Source organism: Marmota flaviventris, chromosome X (assembly GCF_047511675.1).
Source record: "Marmota flaviventris isolate mMarFla1 chromosome X, mMarFla1.hap1, whole genome shotgun sequence".
Lineage (NCBI taxonomy): Eukaryota > Metazoa > Chordata > Mammalia > Rodentia > Sciuridae > Marmota > Marmota flaviventris.
This window is the reverse complement of record NC_092518.1, coordinates 68,991,467-69,007,021: the sequence shown is the minus strand read 5'-3', so window position 1 is coordinate 69,007,021 and position 15,555 is coordinate 68,991,467. Positions and strand designations below refer to the sequence as shown.

Below are 15,555 nucleotides of genomic sequence, written 5' to 3'. Positions count from 1 at the left end.
TAGCTTGTTTTGCTTTCTTAGCTCTTGAGGCCAGATGGTGAAATAAATGGAGGGCATAGTTCAGTGTTCTCTGCAAGCACAACACAACTGTAAGTGTAGAAGGGGGAAGGAGTGGTGTGAGTTTTATGCAGAATGTTAGAAACCTCTCCAAGGTACTGAGCCAGCTTAGGAGCTGTTGCAGTTGCTCTTTTAAGTGTCAAATGTTTGGAATAACTGTTTTTTGTTTTGAAGTCTGAAATGTTTTGATGAGTGGTTTGGATCATCCATTACCTATGTAGAAGACCATACTTTATCTCCGTAATATCACTACTGAGGACTACAGTGTGAGGCTCACAGGAGCAAAGCAGTAAAGCTTGTTTTGGAGAAGATAGAAGAATTACAATTACTGTCACTAAAGATCCATTATTCTCAGAGCGGGTCGAGGGAGGGTTAGCATCATACACCCTGTCTTCATCGCCACAAGGAGAGTTCAATAAATAGTGTGTGCGTGTGTGCGCGCGCGCGCGCACACACACACACATATTGGAAACAATCTGTTATCAGTAACGTGAAGGCATGTATCCGGAAGATCTTGAAGAGGGATAAGGAGGTGTGAGTAAAGATCACAGGTATTCTAATTTCTTTTAAATCCATTCTCTCCTGCCTCTAGCTTCTGGAAGGCTAGCGTCTACTGGAGTAAAATCCCCGCCCTAGTATTTGTCACTAAGTACTGAAATGGGCGTGGTTCTGCATATAGGACACCTGTTTTTCGTGAACCCCGCAAGTAGGTACTCCCGGAATCCTCCTCTAGCATTGACTAATCAAGCGCTCGGGAGGGTCTCCCAGTTCCCACATTCTTTTTTGGGAATCCTCCCGCCAACAAGGCTGCTCTGTAGTTCTAAGAGGGCCTGCTGAGCATGTGTAAAGAGCGCCGCGCATGCTCCGTGAAGTGGGCAGGTTTACCGAGGCGCTAGCAGTGGCTTTTACTACTCTTCACCCGCCTCCCCCGCCTAGCACGCCCCCCTCCCCTCTTTCCCACCCCCACCACGCGGTCCCCCGCACTCACCCCGCCCCTCTTTCCCACCCCCCTCACCCCAGTCTGGGGAATCTCCATTGACGTTCTGGTGACGCCGCAGTGCTGCCGCCGTGGGGGGTTCCAGGCGCCGCACAGGTAACGCCGCCGCTGCCGCCATATTGACAGAGCAGGGAGCGGGGAGGGGGCCTGAGGAAGGGGGTTAGCTGGGGGTTTGGAGGGGGTGGTCACCGTCAAGCGGCCGTCGCGCCGGCGGCAGTGGTGCGCAAGAGCCAAGCAGCAGCTCTTGGAGAGGCAACATAGAGTTGTCTTCTCTATGGGAGCAGCAGTGTGCGGCGGAGACCCCCGGGTCCCAGCCTCTGAGGGACCCCGTGGCGAGGGCAGCGGTCGCTGAAGGCGGGGCTGGGGGTCACAGCGGAGACGGCGGCGGCAGCAGCGGGCCAGTTCAATAGACAGGATGCACTGCCGCGCTGGCGGTCCGCAGCTCCTGTTCGAGTGCTCCTGAAAGCGCGATGCTACCAATCCCTCCTCAGGAAGAGCCCTGGGACCAAGACATGGAGGTGTTCGGTGGCGGCGGCGGCGGCACGAACAGTGGCGAGGTTAGTGTGGTGGCCAAGATAGCCTGGAGCCAACTACCCTTGTTGCTACAGGACCCTAGTTGGGGGCCAAGAGAGAAAGGGCGTGGGGGAAGAGAGCGGGGCTCCCAGGCAAGCCCCTTTGAGGCTGCAGGGCAGTGGAGCACGCGTTGTCCCAGTTGTGCCTTCCCTGGGGAGCGGGTGGGGATGAGGCGGCGGGCTCCTGTGTAGAGTGCAGCCCCAGCTGGGCCTCGGAAACGCCTGTCTCACTGGCTATACTGGAGTTGTTGTGACTAAGTTTCTCCACTTTCCAACCCGAAGTAAGACTGGGGGACGCCTGGGGTGCCGTGCCTGACTTGGCGCGTCCCTCTTTCTCCTATGAGCTGGGTTTGCTTGCTGGGAAGACTTCAGGGGACCTCTGCGGACTCCATACGACTCGCTTTTAAACCCTGGGAGCTTTAGAACTCAGTACAACAAAAACACCAAGGTGAAGAAGTTACCCTGGGGACATTTCTGCAGAGGGACGAGAGTTTCTTCATAACTTAGCTTTCTCTTTTTTTTGTGGCTTATTATTATTTTTTTCACCTTAAGTAGAGATGAACAGTTGGCCGGATTTATCTACATTCAGGTGAAGTTCTGCTGCCTCTTCTCACGTCCCCTTATTTTGCTGCCCTTTTCCTTCTCTCCTTTGCTTTTCCCCATTCTCAGTCCCCGCCCCGTTGGTCTGTAAAGGAAGACTTAAGGTGAGCCCTAGCCAGCCTTTATAAGACGAATCTTTAGTAAGACTTAAGGAGGTTCAACCAAAATTTTGGTTCGCCTCTCTTCCCGCTTCTCTTCTGAAACTGTTCTGTTTGGGCTTTGGTCAGCAGTGCCGCGAGAAATTAGATGTGCACAAGTACTTTGTTGTTATAAAAAGCGGGCAACATTTAAATATAAAAAACATGTCTATCACAACAGAACATCAGATCCTTTTCTGGTAAATAATCAACAGCATATTACTCTGGAAGAAGCCACTATACACCTCCTAAAAATAGTTGACAAATGCCGAATTGATTACTAGTAGGCTATTTTAAGGTAAGATTTGCACTCCTGTACATCTCAAGGGTGCAACTTTGTCTTCAAGTACTTGCTCCATCTTTAAAAAAAACACTTTGGACAGTTGTATGATTTTCTTATGGTTATCTTCTTCTGTTTTGCTTTCCTTAATTTTTTTTTGCAACTAAATGGGTTAGATTACATATTAGAATAACATGCAACAAGAAATATGGTGGAAATAAAATCAGAAGTACCCTGAAGTTGAACCCTTTATATTTTTTAGGAAATATTTTACTAGTGAACTAGGGTATACCAACATATGGTTTAACATTCTTCATCTCTTATGACTAGTATATACTAAACAAAGAGGGGCTTAATTTCTAGACTATTCAAGACTACATAAAACTATTTGTTTTATTTCATGTGTGTAATCAATTGATATAGTCACAGACATTTTGTTGATAACAAGTTAAATGCTATAATATAAGGATGGAATGGGAGGTGGGGAGCCATTTGCATGTATACTATTTATTATTTTAGCTAATTTTGAATGTAGTATGTTTTAAATTGTAATTACCACATATGGTTTTTTTTATTGTTTGCAGTATGTTTTAGGTATTGTAGAGATTTAACAATGGGTCTCTCTACCTCAGCAATTTGGAAAAATACTCAAGTGGAAATTGTTAATCCCTATGAAGTAAAACGAAAGGTGAAGGTAATGTGGTGAAGGTAGTATTTCTGCCTTCTTTGTCTAAAACAATTAAGATTGGTTAAATTTAGCCTTGTTGGTGACTTAATTAAAATAGGTGAAAATTTAATGCTACATTTGAACAGATACACTTAGTACTTAGAAGACTTTTTGCTTTTAATGATATTCTGTTGATAAGAAGGAAATAATTTTACTTCCTAGAATATATGTTTAATTTCATGTTGATGTTGGCTTTAGAAATGCTTGCTTCAAGTATGAACTTTACAACCTATAACTATTAGTTTTTAGGACTAAGGTGCTTTTATTATATAATATGCATATTTTAAATGTGTTAGAATTCTGAAAGAAAATGTAGGTAAGAATAGGTTAAATTTAATGTCAAAGGAAATAATTTCTGTTACTTTCTCTGGGTTGAATCCTGGTAAGATTAAAGATTATAGACACTACAATATATTTTGGTATCTCTTTCAGTGTTATCTTTTACCTATCTTACTTTTATGGGCAATTGTTAACCATTGACTTGCCATTCAGAAGTTTGTATATTTGCATTTTGAGACTCTTAACATGTTTTTGCACAAGAAAAACTTATTATGAATAGTTACATTTTTAGATCAGGGCATAATAGAAGAAGCAGGCATAATGATGAAAAGCCTAACCACTGTTTGAAAATTTATCCTTTGGTAAAATGTGTCAAGGTTTTAAATAAGAAGGAGTTTGGTTCCAGTGAAAGATGGCAATGGGTTTGAGAAAGGGAAATATGGGCTTCATGGTTTCTGGGAAGAGAGTTCTTGGAAGAGGGGATATAGGTTAAGTGAGAAGCTCTGGTTTTCAGAGCTAAGGTACTATCTCAATTAGGTCTACTGGGAATAGGAACTTAAAAGGTTATTCCTCCCCCACCCCCCAAACTCAGGAAGCTAGTTTTAGCTTTTGCCTGGATACTTTCAGGATCACTGAAGAGGTATTACTTGAGATGGGGTGAGTATATGTCATTAGTGGGCTGTGTATGAAATACAGACTATTTGAGTAATGTGAACTTTATACAAATTAGTTTCATGAGCATTAGAATTCATGTACTTATTTTTTTTTAAATTTTTTGGTGAGGGAGTTCCTGCTTCTTTAAAGAGTAGTTGATTGTAGGGTTTTAAAATTGCATATCATATAATATTAAACTGCTGCTTTTATATTATTTCTTTAACAATACTGCTTTTGTTTAAGGAAGTTAGTTTTAAGAGTAATATTATGTCACTGATAATACAATTTGAGATTAAAGTTACAAACTTTAAAAATTTAACTAGGATAGCAACTCTTTTGCAGATTGGGGAAAAAAACTGAAAGTTTAATTTTATGTGACCTGGTAGTAATAGAGCAGAGAACATGTTCTTTGGAGGCAGATAAATCTGTTCCAAACTTACTCCCATACTAGCTGTGGGATCCAGTGTATAGCTCTCTGAACTTCAGTTTCTTTATCTGTAAATGGGAGAAAAATATCTTAAAAAGTTTTAAGTAAAGGGAATGCAGTGTAAGTTTTTATATACATAGCAAGGTGTTTTGCACATGGTAGGTCTCCATTAACAATAGGTCCTTGTCTTTCCCCACTAAACTATGAATTTTTTTTCACTTATATGAAAAACCTTGGGATTTAGATATCCCCAGGATCCCTCACTAATGGAAAGTTTTTTTTTTTTTTTAAAGACCTTCTTCATAAATATGACCACTTCATCTAAATATATTGGAGCTCTTATTCTGCACATTTGTAATCACAAATAGGGTGATTCAGGAATAAAATATGAGGTTATATTTAGGAAAACTTTGAGGAATATGGATAAACAGTTTCATTATTATAACTGGGCAATAAAGTGTTTCATTGATTCTTTTTTTAAATTTCTATTTGGAACTCTTGTTATAGTAGGAATCATTTAATTCATTGTATTTATTGAATATAGGCAATGCAGTACACAGAGTTATAATGTGAAATGCCATATTAAAATTACATTACAATATATCATTACATCACAAAATCCCACCCTACTCCTACAGGTTTAAATTCAAGTGAGCTAGATAGGATTATGTATAAATTATTATCATAAAAGACACAAAACCATCAATAATTGGGTTAGAATGATGGGAGTGGTTTAGAATGAGTCTGTTAAAGCCTTGTGAAGGAAATGGAATTTGAGGGCATTATGGAGTAGTAATATTTTGACAGAGATTGAAGGAACATATTTCAGGTAAATGGGAAACAATATAAGCAAAAGCATAGAGGAGTTCTTGGAAGAAGGAAATATGTGTAATATTGTTCATATATGTGATATTGTGAGAATAGAAGTTTGTGGTGTAGAAGTGGGGATATGGTGCAAAATGAGGTAAGAAATGTAAAGACGACACCCAGATTTATGGAGCTTTTAAAAGCCAGTTAAGTGTTCAGTTATGTCTTATAATTGGGAGCTATTGAAGGTTTTTGAGGACATGAGTGACATTATCAAATTTGTGCATTGAAAAATAGCTAATGATAGTGTGGAGGATGGATTGTAGTAGGGGAGATACTAAAGGTGGGGAATACCAGCTATGAGGTTATTGTGTTAGTGGAAATAGTAGTGAAATTTTTGAACTAGAATGGAAGGGGTAGAACTATGAACAAGAGGAAAAACTTGGCAGAGGTAGACTAACTATAATTTAGTAACTGATTATATGTTGGGGAATAAGAGGGAATAATATATAACAGATTAGAAGTGTGGTGATAGGAATTAATTTAATTTAACATATATTTAATATGTGTATGTCATTATGTTTGTACTAGCCACTAGATTAATAAAATGATAAATAGATCTTTGTAGCATAGTAAGATAAAAAACCAATGTAAACTTCCCTCCTCTTTAATATTGTCTTGTGCAATAACAAATCATTCAATAAAGATTTCTGGTCATGCTTGGCATGCTTAAAATCTTTTCTATTAAAGGAGAATGTACTTATTACTAGCTAGAAAATTTTCATGTTTTTTTTTTCTAATCAGCTATGGGTATAGAGTGTTGTTTAGAGTACATGGGTACAGAAGTGACTAGTTCTTCTTTCTGGAATGTGAAAAAGAGAACAGGGACATCTATATTTCTTGTACGATTTTACTAGGTTTACTAAAAGCCATCAAATTCGTCCAAGTCTGTCTTTCTTTAAGCTAGTCTTGTCTGGAAATATTCAGGTCACTTCCTCTAGGGCAGGGCCTCTGTATTATACTATCTTGTATATTCATCAAGAGAGCTAATCATTACTTCCATCTGTGGTACAGTTGCTTTCTTAGACCATATTATTTCAAAATTACCCTTCTCATAGTCTTTTTCATCTGTAATTTCAAGAAGGAAATCAGTATTTTTAAAATTTTCTTATAATTGTTTCCTTGGTTGGTGATATTACCCTATTTAGCAGCATTCTCGAGAGTTGGTAAGCACATGGCATCTAGAGGTAAGCCTTTCAGTACTTTGTAAGAATTTGTCATATAATGTTTACTCATTTATGTTATTCCTAAGGATTATATACTGTTCTTGCTAATAGTTTTTCTTTTCTTGATACACTTTATTTTCTTTTTATTTGTTTTTAGATGGGAAAAAGAGTTGGACAGGAAGGAGATTTAGAGCCAAATGTCATCTGGCTTTTGTAGATGATAGAGAGATTGTCTGAAATATCCTGAAGGCATTCTTTGTGACTGATTTTACTGATAGATTTTAACCTGTATCCATACATTTGAAGTAGTTGGTGCTGCTATATATGAGATATAGAGAGTGAGTGTATGTATTACTTAATGTCTTGCTTCATTTCATTAAGTGTTTGGTATAGGAAATAAAATCAGATAACAAATGCTTGATATTTAGGGTGTAAGGGATAAAATAAAGTGATAAATGTATGCAAAGGGTGGAGAATGGATGTGCAGTATGAAATAGAACATAGGTAACTAGGTTCTAGGGGTTTACTAAATGTTTAAATATAGTTGTTATAAATTTGGCTTTGAATTTCCTTGGGCAAGTATTGGGCTCGTATTTCTCAACTCTGGATGTATGTTAAATTAACCTGGGAGTTCAAAAAATTACTCATGCCATTGCTCAATTCAAAGATGCTCAAATTAACTGATATGGAGGGGGCCTTGAACATCATTCCCCACAATTCCCCATAATTTTGATGTATAGCCAGAGTAAAGAAACCACAACTGTAGGCCAAAGCCAAAAGAGAATGTAGTTCTCATTATTGAGCAAAAAGAAAAAAAAAATATCAGTTTCTCAGCTAGTGATTAGGAAAATAAATTTGTATGTTTTATTATGTTGTTGTTTTAAGATATGACTGGGGCCAAAAGAGGTTTTTGAGCTGTCTTGTATGCTCATGCTGTTTAGTTAGAAGAATTTGTTTTTCTGTAAGAGTAAAAATAAAATACTAGTGTCCTAATAATTTCGATCTGGTTCAGCCCCCAAGTTAGCAGGTTAAATAAACTGTGTACCTCATTATTAGCTAAGTAAGGGGCTAGTTACCATTTTAAATAATAAATATTCCATTAAATCTCTAAACAAAAATCCCAAAGGCCATGTGTAATTATCATTATTTTAGAACTTATCTGCTTCTTGTATAAAATGGTTAGGGACAAACTTTAAGAGTAAATATAGCAATCCTACTATAATTTTTGTATCCCCAAATACACTGAAATTCATTCCCTCTTAAATAAAACCTGAGAAAGACATGACATTTATTGAGCATGTAGTATGGAACAGACACTATTAGATACTTCATATAGATTATCTCATTCAGCGTTTTCACTCTTCATAATTGCTCACTAAGACAAATGGACCTTTTACACATATGAGAAAGAGGAAAATCAGTGAAAGGACTATCTGGAAATTGAAACTAGATTGCTTTAAGTCCATGCCTTTTCCTTTTTTGCATTGCAGTCTTCCCCATAAGGATAACATTGAAGACAAGGAGAAGACATAGATAAGTTGTTGGAAACCATATCAGATATGCTGATTCAATAAACATGTGTCTACTTGGTTTAAATAAAAGTCATTAATATCCCAGCAATCCTGTATTCTCTTTTGTTTGTTTTTGGGGGACATGGAAAAACTTAATTTAAAGTTATAAAAGTAAAGGACCTAGAAGCTCTAACATATTGTTAAAATAGAAAAGTAAAATGCAGGGATCATTCTATTGGATGTTAAGTTTACCATGAAACTACATTGAGACAATGTGGTATTTGTCAAAGGATACACACAGATCAAGGAACAGAATAGAGAACTTAAAAGTGAACCTACATAAATATGCTCAATTAATTTTTGAGAAAAATGAAATTAATTGGTTAAGATCATTTTATAAAGCTAAAGATTATTTAAGGGGGAAATTTTCTGTCTCAAAATGAGAAAATTAAAAAAAATATATATATTTACTGAGGATTCTGGGGAAAATCTTACATTAGTATTTTGCTAGTGTCAATTACACAGTTGAAACTAGCTATAAAGATATGAGTAAGTAAAAATGGATTACAAATTCTAAAAAAAGTATGATGGATAAGAGAGAGTAATTATGGGTGTATTAAATTACTCAGGATGAGAGTGGATAAAACTTCAGAAAACAAAGGAGAAAAAATTCATGAGTGGAAACGTGGACCAAATATCAAATTTTAAACAACATTTATTTTTTCTTCAATGCAGCATTAGGAGGGAGAGGTGGGGTTTGTAAAGAAGAAATTGTACTAAATGAGAATAGCCAAAGTGCAAGAATGAAGGAAAAAGAAAAAGTTATTAGGTCTGATGTAATGAAAGTCCTTTATATTCATGATTGTTGATCTGGGGCAGCTGCAATCATAAATGAATACTGTCTGAAATAATTTCATTTCAAACTTACATGGGTGTATACAGAAAACCACATATTGATTAGTTATATACTGAAATAGAGATGATTTTGATTTTATACTTCATTTTACAAATGGAAATGTTTATCTCTAGAATTTCTGGCACAATAATTAAGTATTTATTATGTTTATCATATATAGGGAATTTGTGTAACAGTAAATGAATACTTATAAGACCTTTTTAAGAGAAGCAAATATGGATGTTAAAAAAAGGATCATTTAGTAATGTAAGATCTCTACACAATGTTTGTTTTATTTATTTCGTATGGTCCTTGTCCATGATTTTGTGTCAGGTCTTTTATTACTGCTCTGCATTATTCTGTTGCATATATTTAATATAGTTGGTTTATCCATTAATCATATGAAGGACATTTGGGTTATTAACAGTTTGGGGCAATAATCAATGAAGTCATTATATGAATTTGTAGATCTTGGTTTGAAATAACTTTGCATTTGTCTTGGGTAAATACATATTACTGGAGTTGCTGTGTAAGAGTTCTGTTTTCTCTGAATTCTTCTTTTTAAAATTACCTTATTCTAATTAGGATCTCAGTCTTGTGGATGTAGATGATGTTGAGATAAATGGCAGTGTATTCATGTATGTATATACAAAAGTTATGTCAGATTCACTCCACTGTCTTAATCTTATTCCCCCTCCTTTGACATTATTCCCCTTTGTATAATCCACTCAACTTCTGTTCTTCCCCTTCCAACATTGTTACGTGTTTGTATCCACATATCAGAATATTCTACCTTTTTTTGGTGGGGTAATTGACTTATTTCAATTGCATGATAGTCTCCGATCCATCCATTTATCCATGAATGTCATTAAGTCATTCTCTTTATGCCTGAGTAATATTCCATTGGGTATATAAACCACATTTTCTTTATCAGTTCAACTGTTGAAGGGAACCTAGGTTGGTGGCAAAGCTTAGTTATTGTGAATTATGCCGCTGTAAACATTCATGTGGCTGTGTCACTGTAGTATGCTGATTTTAAAATCCTTTGGATATGTATAAGGGAGTAGAATAACTAAGCCAACTTATGATTCTATCCCTAGTTTTTGAGGAATCTCTATAATGCTTTCCATAGTGGTTGTACTAATTTGCAGTCCTACTAATAATGTATGTTTTTAGCTTTTTCGCCACATCCTTGCCAATATTTACTGTTACTTGTATTCTTGATATTTCCCATTCTGACTAGAGAGAGATGGAATCTCACTATAGTTTTAATTTGCATTACTTTAATTGCTAGATATGTTTAACACTTTTTACATATTTGTTGATTGTTCATAATGCTTCTTTTGAGAATGTTTGTTTAGTTCATTTGCCCATTTATTGATTAGGGTATTTGGTTTTTTTTTTTTGTTTTTTGTTTTTTTTTTGGTGTTAAGCTTTTTGAGTTCTTTGTACATCCAGAAAATTAATGCCTTATCTGAGGTGCAGGTGGCAAAGATTTTCTCCCGTTCTGAAGGTTCTCTCTTCATACTCAATGGTTTCTTTTGCTGTGAAGAAGCTTTTTTAGTTTGATACCATCCCATATTTTTAATTTTACTTTTTACAATTTAGGAGTCTTGTTGAGGAAGTTAGTTCCTAAGATGACATGTTGGAGTGTTTGGCATCTATTTTCTTCTAGTTGGTGCAGGGTTTCAGGTTTAGTACCACTTCTGTGATTCAGTTTGAGTTGAATTTTGTGCAGGGTAAGAGAGAGGTGTTAAATTTCATTCTACTACATATGAATTTCCAGTTTCTAGCACCATTTGTTGAAGAGGCTATCTTTTTTTCCAATGTATATTTTTGGCATCTTTGTCTGGTATGAGATAGCTGTATTTATGTGTGTTTGTCTCTGGTCTTCTAGTTTGGTCCAGTGGTCTTCATGCCTGTTTTGGTACCAATATCATACTGTTTTGTTGTTATAGTTTTGCAGTCTCATTTAAGATGAGGTGTTGTGATGCCTTCTGCTTCACATTTCTCACTAAGGATTTTTTTCCTCTATTTTGGGCCTCTTAATTTTTACAAGTGGATATCATAACTGATTTTTCTATTTCTATGAACATTGTCATTGAAATTTTGATGGGGAATTGCATTGAATCTGTATATTGCTCTTCTTGATATGGCCATTTTGACAATAATAATTCTGGCTATCCAAGAACATGGAGATCTTTCCTTCTTCTAAGATTTGCCTGTTTCTTTCTTTAGGGTTCTGTAATTTGTGTTATAAAGGGTTTCAACTGTTTCTTTAGAATGATTCTTAAGTTTTTTTTAAGACAATTGTGAATGGGATAATTTTCCTAATTTCTCTTTCAGCAGATTCTTCATTGGTGTATAAGAACACAATTTTTTATTTTAAATATTTTTAATTGTAGATGGATACAATACCTTTATTTATTTTTATAATGGTGCTGAGGATTGAACCCAGTGCCTCACATGTGCTGGGCAAGTGCTCTACCACTAAGCTATAACCCCAGCCCAAAGAACATAGTTGATTTATGAATGTTAATTTTATATCCTGCCACTTTGTTGAAATTATTTATGAGTTCTACAAGTTTTTTGGTAGAGTTTGTTGAATCTACTAAATATACAATCTTCATCAGCACACAGAGATACTTTGAGCTCTTCTTTTCCTATTCAAATCCCTTTAATTTATTTCTTCTAATTACTCTGGCTAGAGTTTCAAGGATGATTTTGAATAAAAGTGGTGAAAGAGGACATCTTTTTCTTTTTCCAGATTTGAGAGGGAATGATATCAGTTTTTCTCCACTTAGAATGATTTAGGCCTTGGGTTTAACCTATATTGCCTTTACAATTTTGAGGTGTGTTCCCATTTTTCCTTCTTTCCCTATTATTTAAATATGATTGGATAGTGTATTTTGTCAGATGTTTTTCCTGCATCTTTTGAGATAATCATGTGATTCTTGTCTTTAAATCTATTTACATGGTGAAGTACATTTATTGATTTCCATATATTGAGCCAACCTTGCATCCTTGAGTCGAAACCAACTTGATCATGTTGCACTATATTTTTAATGTCTTTTTGTATGCAATTTGCCAGTATTATATTACATCTATGTTCATCAGGGATATTTGTCTGAAACTTTTTTTCCTGGATGTGTCTTTGTCTGATTTTGGTGTTGGGGTGATACTAGCTTCATAGAATGAGTTTGGAAGCATTTTCTCCTTTTCTATTTCATGGAATAATGTCAGGAATATTGGTATAAGTTGTTCTTTGAAGGTCTGGTAGAATTGTGCTGAGAATTCATCTGGTCCTGGGATTTTCTTTGTTGGTAGGCTTTTCATAGCATCTTCAATTCCATTGCTTGAAACTGATTTGTTTAAATTGTCTATGTCCTCCTGATTTCATTTGCATAGGTCATATGTCTCTAGAAGTTTGTCTATGTGTTTAAGGTTTTCTAATTTATTGGGTATAAATTTTCAAAATAGTTTCTGATTATCCTCAGTATTTCAACAGTGTCTCTGGTGTTATTTCTTTTTTCATCCTGAATTTTAATAACTTGAGATTTTCTCTCATTCTTTTGGTTGGCTTGGCTAAGTTTTTATCAATTTTATTTTATTTTTTTCAAAGAACCAATTTTTTCCCATTGATTTTTTTAAAATTTTTGTTTTAATTTCACTCATTTCTGCTCTGATTTTAATTATTTCCTATGTTCAACTGAATTGGGTGTGGATTATTTCCTTTTCTAGGGCTTTTAGATGCATTATTAGAGAATTTATTTGATGTCTTTCATCCTTTCAATGAATGAGCTCAATGCTGTGAACTTTCCTTTTAGAACTGCCTTCTTAGTGTCCCCAAAATTTTGATGTTATGTTGCTATTTTCATTTACCTGTTTTTTAAAAATTTTATTCCCGATATCCATTCACCATTCAGTAGTGTGTTATTCACTCTCCAGATGTTTGAGCAGCTTCTATTTTTTAATGTTGTCATTGCTTTCTAATTGTATTCCATTCCGATGTGATAGAATGCAAGGTATTATCTCTGTTTTTTTTTTTTTTTTGTATTTGTTAAGAGTTGCTTTGTGGCCTGAGGTATATTCTATTTTAAAAAATGATCCATGTGCTGCTGAGAAAGAGGTTGTATTCAAACTTTTTTGTTGTTGTTGTTATTGGGGATTGAACTCAGGGTACTCAACCTCTAAGTCACATCCCCAGCCCTATTTTGTATTTTGTTTAGAGACGGGTCTTACTGAGTTGCTTAGTGCCTTGGTTTGCTGAGGCTGGTTTTGAAAGCAATTGTCCTCCTCAGCCTCCCAAGACGCTGAGATTACAGGTGTGTGCTACTATGCCCAGCTGTATTCAAACTTTGATGGATGAAATATTTGATATATGTCTGTTAAGTCTAAATTAATAATTGCACTTTTTACTTCAGTTTATTTAATTTTTGCTTGGAAGTTCTATCCAGTTGTATGTTAAAATTGCCCAGTATTATTTTGTTATGGTTCATTTGATTCTTGAAATTGAAAAGATTTTGTTTGATGTATGTTATTTCATTATTTGAGGCATAAGTATTTACTCTTATTATTTTTTGTTGTTGGATAATTAACTTCAGTAGTATGAAATGACATTCTTTGTCTCTTCTGAATAATTTTGGCTTGAAGTTTACTTTATCAGATATCAGGATAGAAACTTCTGCTTGTTTACAAATCCATGTGAATGATATTTATTTCCCATCCTTTCACCTTCAGTCTGTGATTTTCTTTGCCTATTAAGTAAGTCTCTGGGAGAGAGCATAATGTTGTGTTTTGTCTTCCAGCCTGTGTCTTTTATATTAGTTTCTCCTTTTTTTTTTTACTATACTTCTAGTGTAGTTTTCCCCCTGCTGGTTTTCCATTTTGTTTTTTATTCTGCTTGATGAACTATTTTTATTGAGTCCATTGAGTGTGTTTAGTAGTGCAGGCTTTCTTGTGAATTCATTTAACTTTTATCATGTAAGGTTTTTATTTCCTCTTTAATTCTGAAGCTTATTTTTGCTGAGTATAGTATTCTTGGTTGGCATCCATTTTCTTTCAGAGATTAGTATATATTATTCTAAGACCTCCTAGCTTTGAGGGTCTGAGTTGAGAAATCAGCTGAGATCCAGATTGGATTCCCTCTAAATGTGACCTGTTGTTTTTCTCTGGCTGCCTTTCAAATTCTGTCCGTATTCTAAATCTTCAGCCATTTTCGTAATAATGTGCCTTGGTGTAGGTCTGTTGTTATTTTATATTTTTGGGGTCCTGTGTGCCTCCTATATTTGGTTTTTCATTTCATTCACAAGGATTGGGAAATTTTCATATATTATTTCATTGCAATATTTTTCATTACTTTGGGTTGTATCTTTGAGCCTTCATCTATCCTAATAAATCTTAAGCTTGTCTTTTCATGTTATCCAATATTTCTTGGAAGTTCTATTTATTGTCTCTTAACATCTTTTCTCTGTTGTCATCTTTATTTTCAAGAATATATATTTTGTTTCCATTGCCTGAAACTGTCTTCCAAGTGGTCTAGTCTGCTAGTTATGATTTTGTAATGAATTTCCCTAATAGCAAATGATGCTAAGCTTTTTTTCCATACACTTATTTGGCATACACAAATTTTATCTGGTGAGTTGTCTTTTCATATTTTTTGTAATTTTTAAAATTGGGCTTTGATTTCTTATTGAGTTTTGAGAGTTCTGAAATAAGTCTATCAAGTATTAATTTACATTTTTCTCCCATTCTGTGGCTTACATTTCATTCTCTTAACAAGAAGTAGAGGTTTTTAATTTCAGCAATGTCCAGTTTATCAGTTTTATTTTTATGTGAATCTTGCCTCTGGTATTATAGCTAAGAAATCTTTCCCTAAATATATGTTCACTAAAATTTTCATTCATCTTTACTCCCAGAATTATTTTTAGTTTCATGCCTTAGTTTTTAGGACTCTAGTCTATTTCCAGGTAACCTTTGTATATGGTCGACAGTATAGGTTGAGGTCCATTTATTTTTGCCTAGTGTCCACGTGTCCACTTGTTTTCAAACCATTTATTGAAAAAAAGTCTGTTCTCCATTGAATTGCCTTTGTAGTGTTATAAAATTTATTTTATCTTTTTGTCATGTATATATGTTTCTCCTGAAAAAATTAATGAATTATATGGAACTTTAAAATTTACACTTACTGAACATAGGTATATGGTATTAATACTATTTTTGGAATTATTTCTGATAGAGATTAGTGCTCTGCTTTTTTGAAAGAAAATAATTTCTGTTGTACATTTTCTCTGTAGTCATTATTTCTTAACACATTAAGGTGATTTTTCTTATTTACCTTTAAATATGAGGAAAAATAAAGGTGCCAGAATTTCTGATCTTTTTTT

General features: G+C 35.1%; 1 protein-coding gene across 3 annotated transcripts in view; it reads left to right on the top strand.

Moving 5' to 3' along the window:
* Positions 1–537: 537 nt before the first annotated feature.
* Rps6ka6 (ribosomal protein S6 kinase A6) overlaps positions 538–15,555 on the top strand; it is a 99,446-nt gene continuing 84,428 nt past the window's right edge. The window contains exons 1-2 of one of the 3 annotated variants that reach the window (XM_027932120.2): positions 1,087–1,150; positions 1,497–1,611. In XM_027932120.2, the coding sequence (XP_027787921.1) occupies positions 1,525–1,611 (87 nt within the window). In that variant the 5' untranslated portion in view covers positions 1,087–1,150; positions 1,497–1,524. Of the gene's footprint in view, positions 609–1,086; positions 1,151–1,496; positions 1,612–3,227; positions 3,338–15,555 lie in introns of those variants that run through there. The other 2 variants (XM_071606854.1, XM_071606856.1) reach the window with 2 other exon arrangements.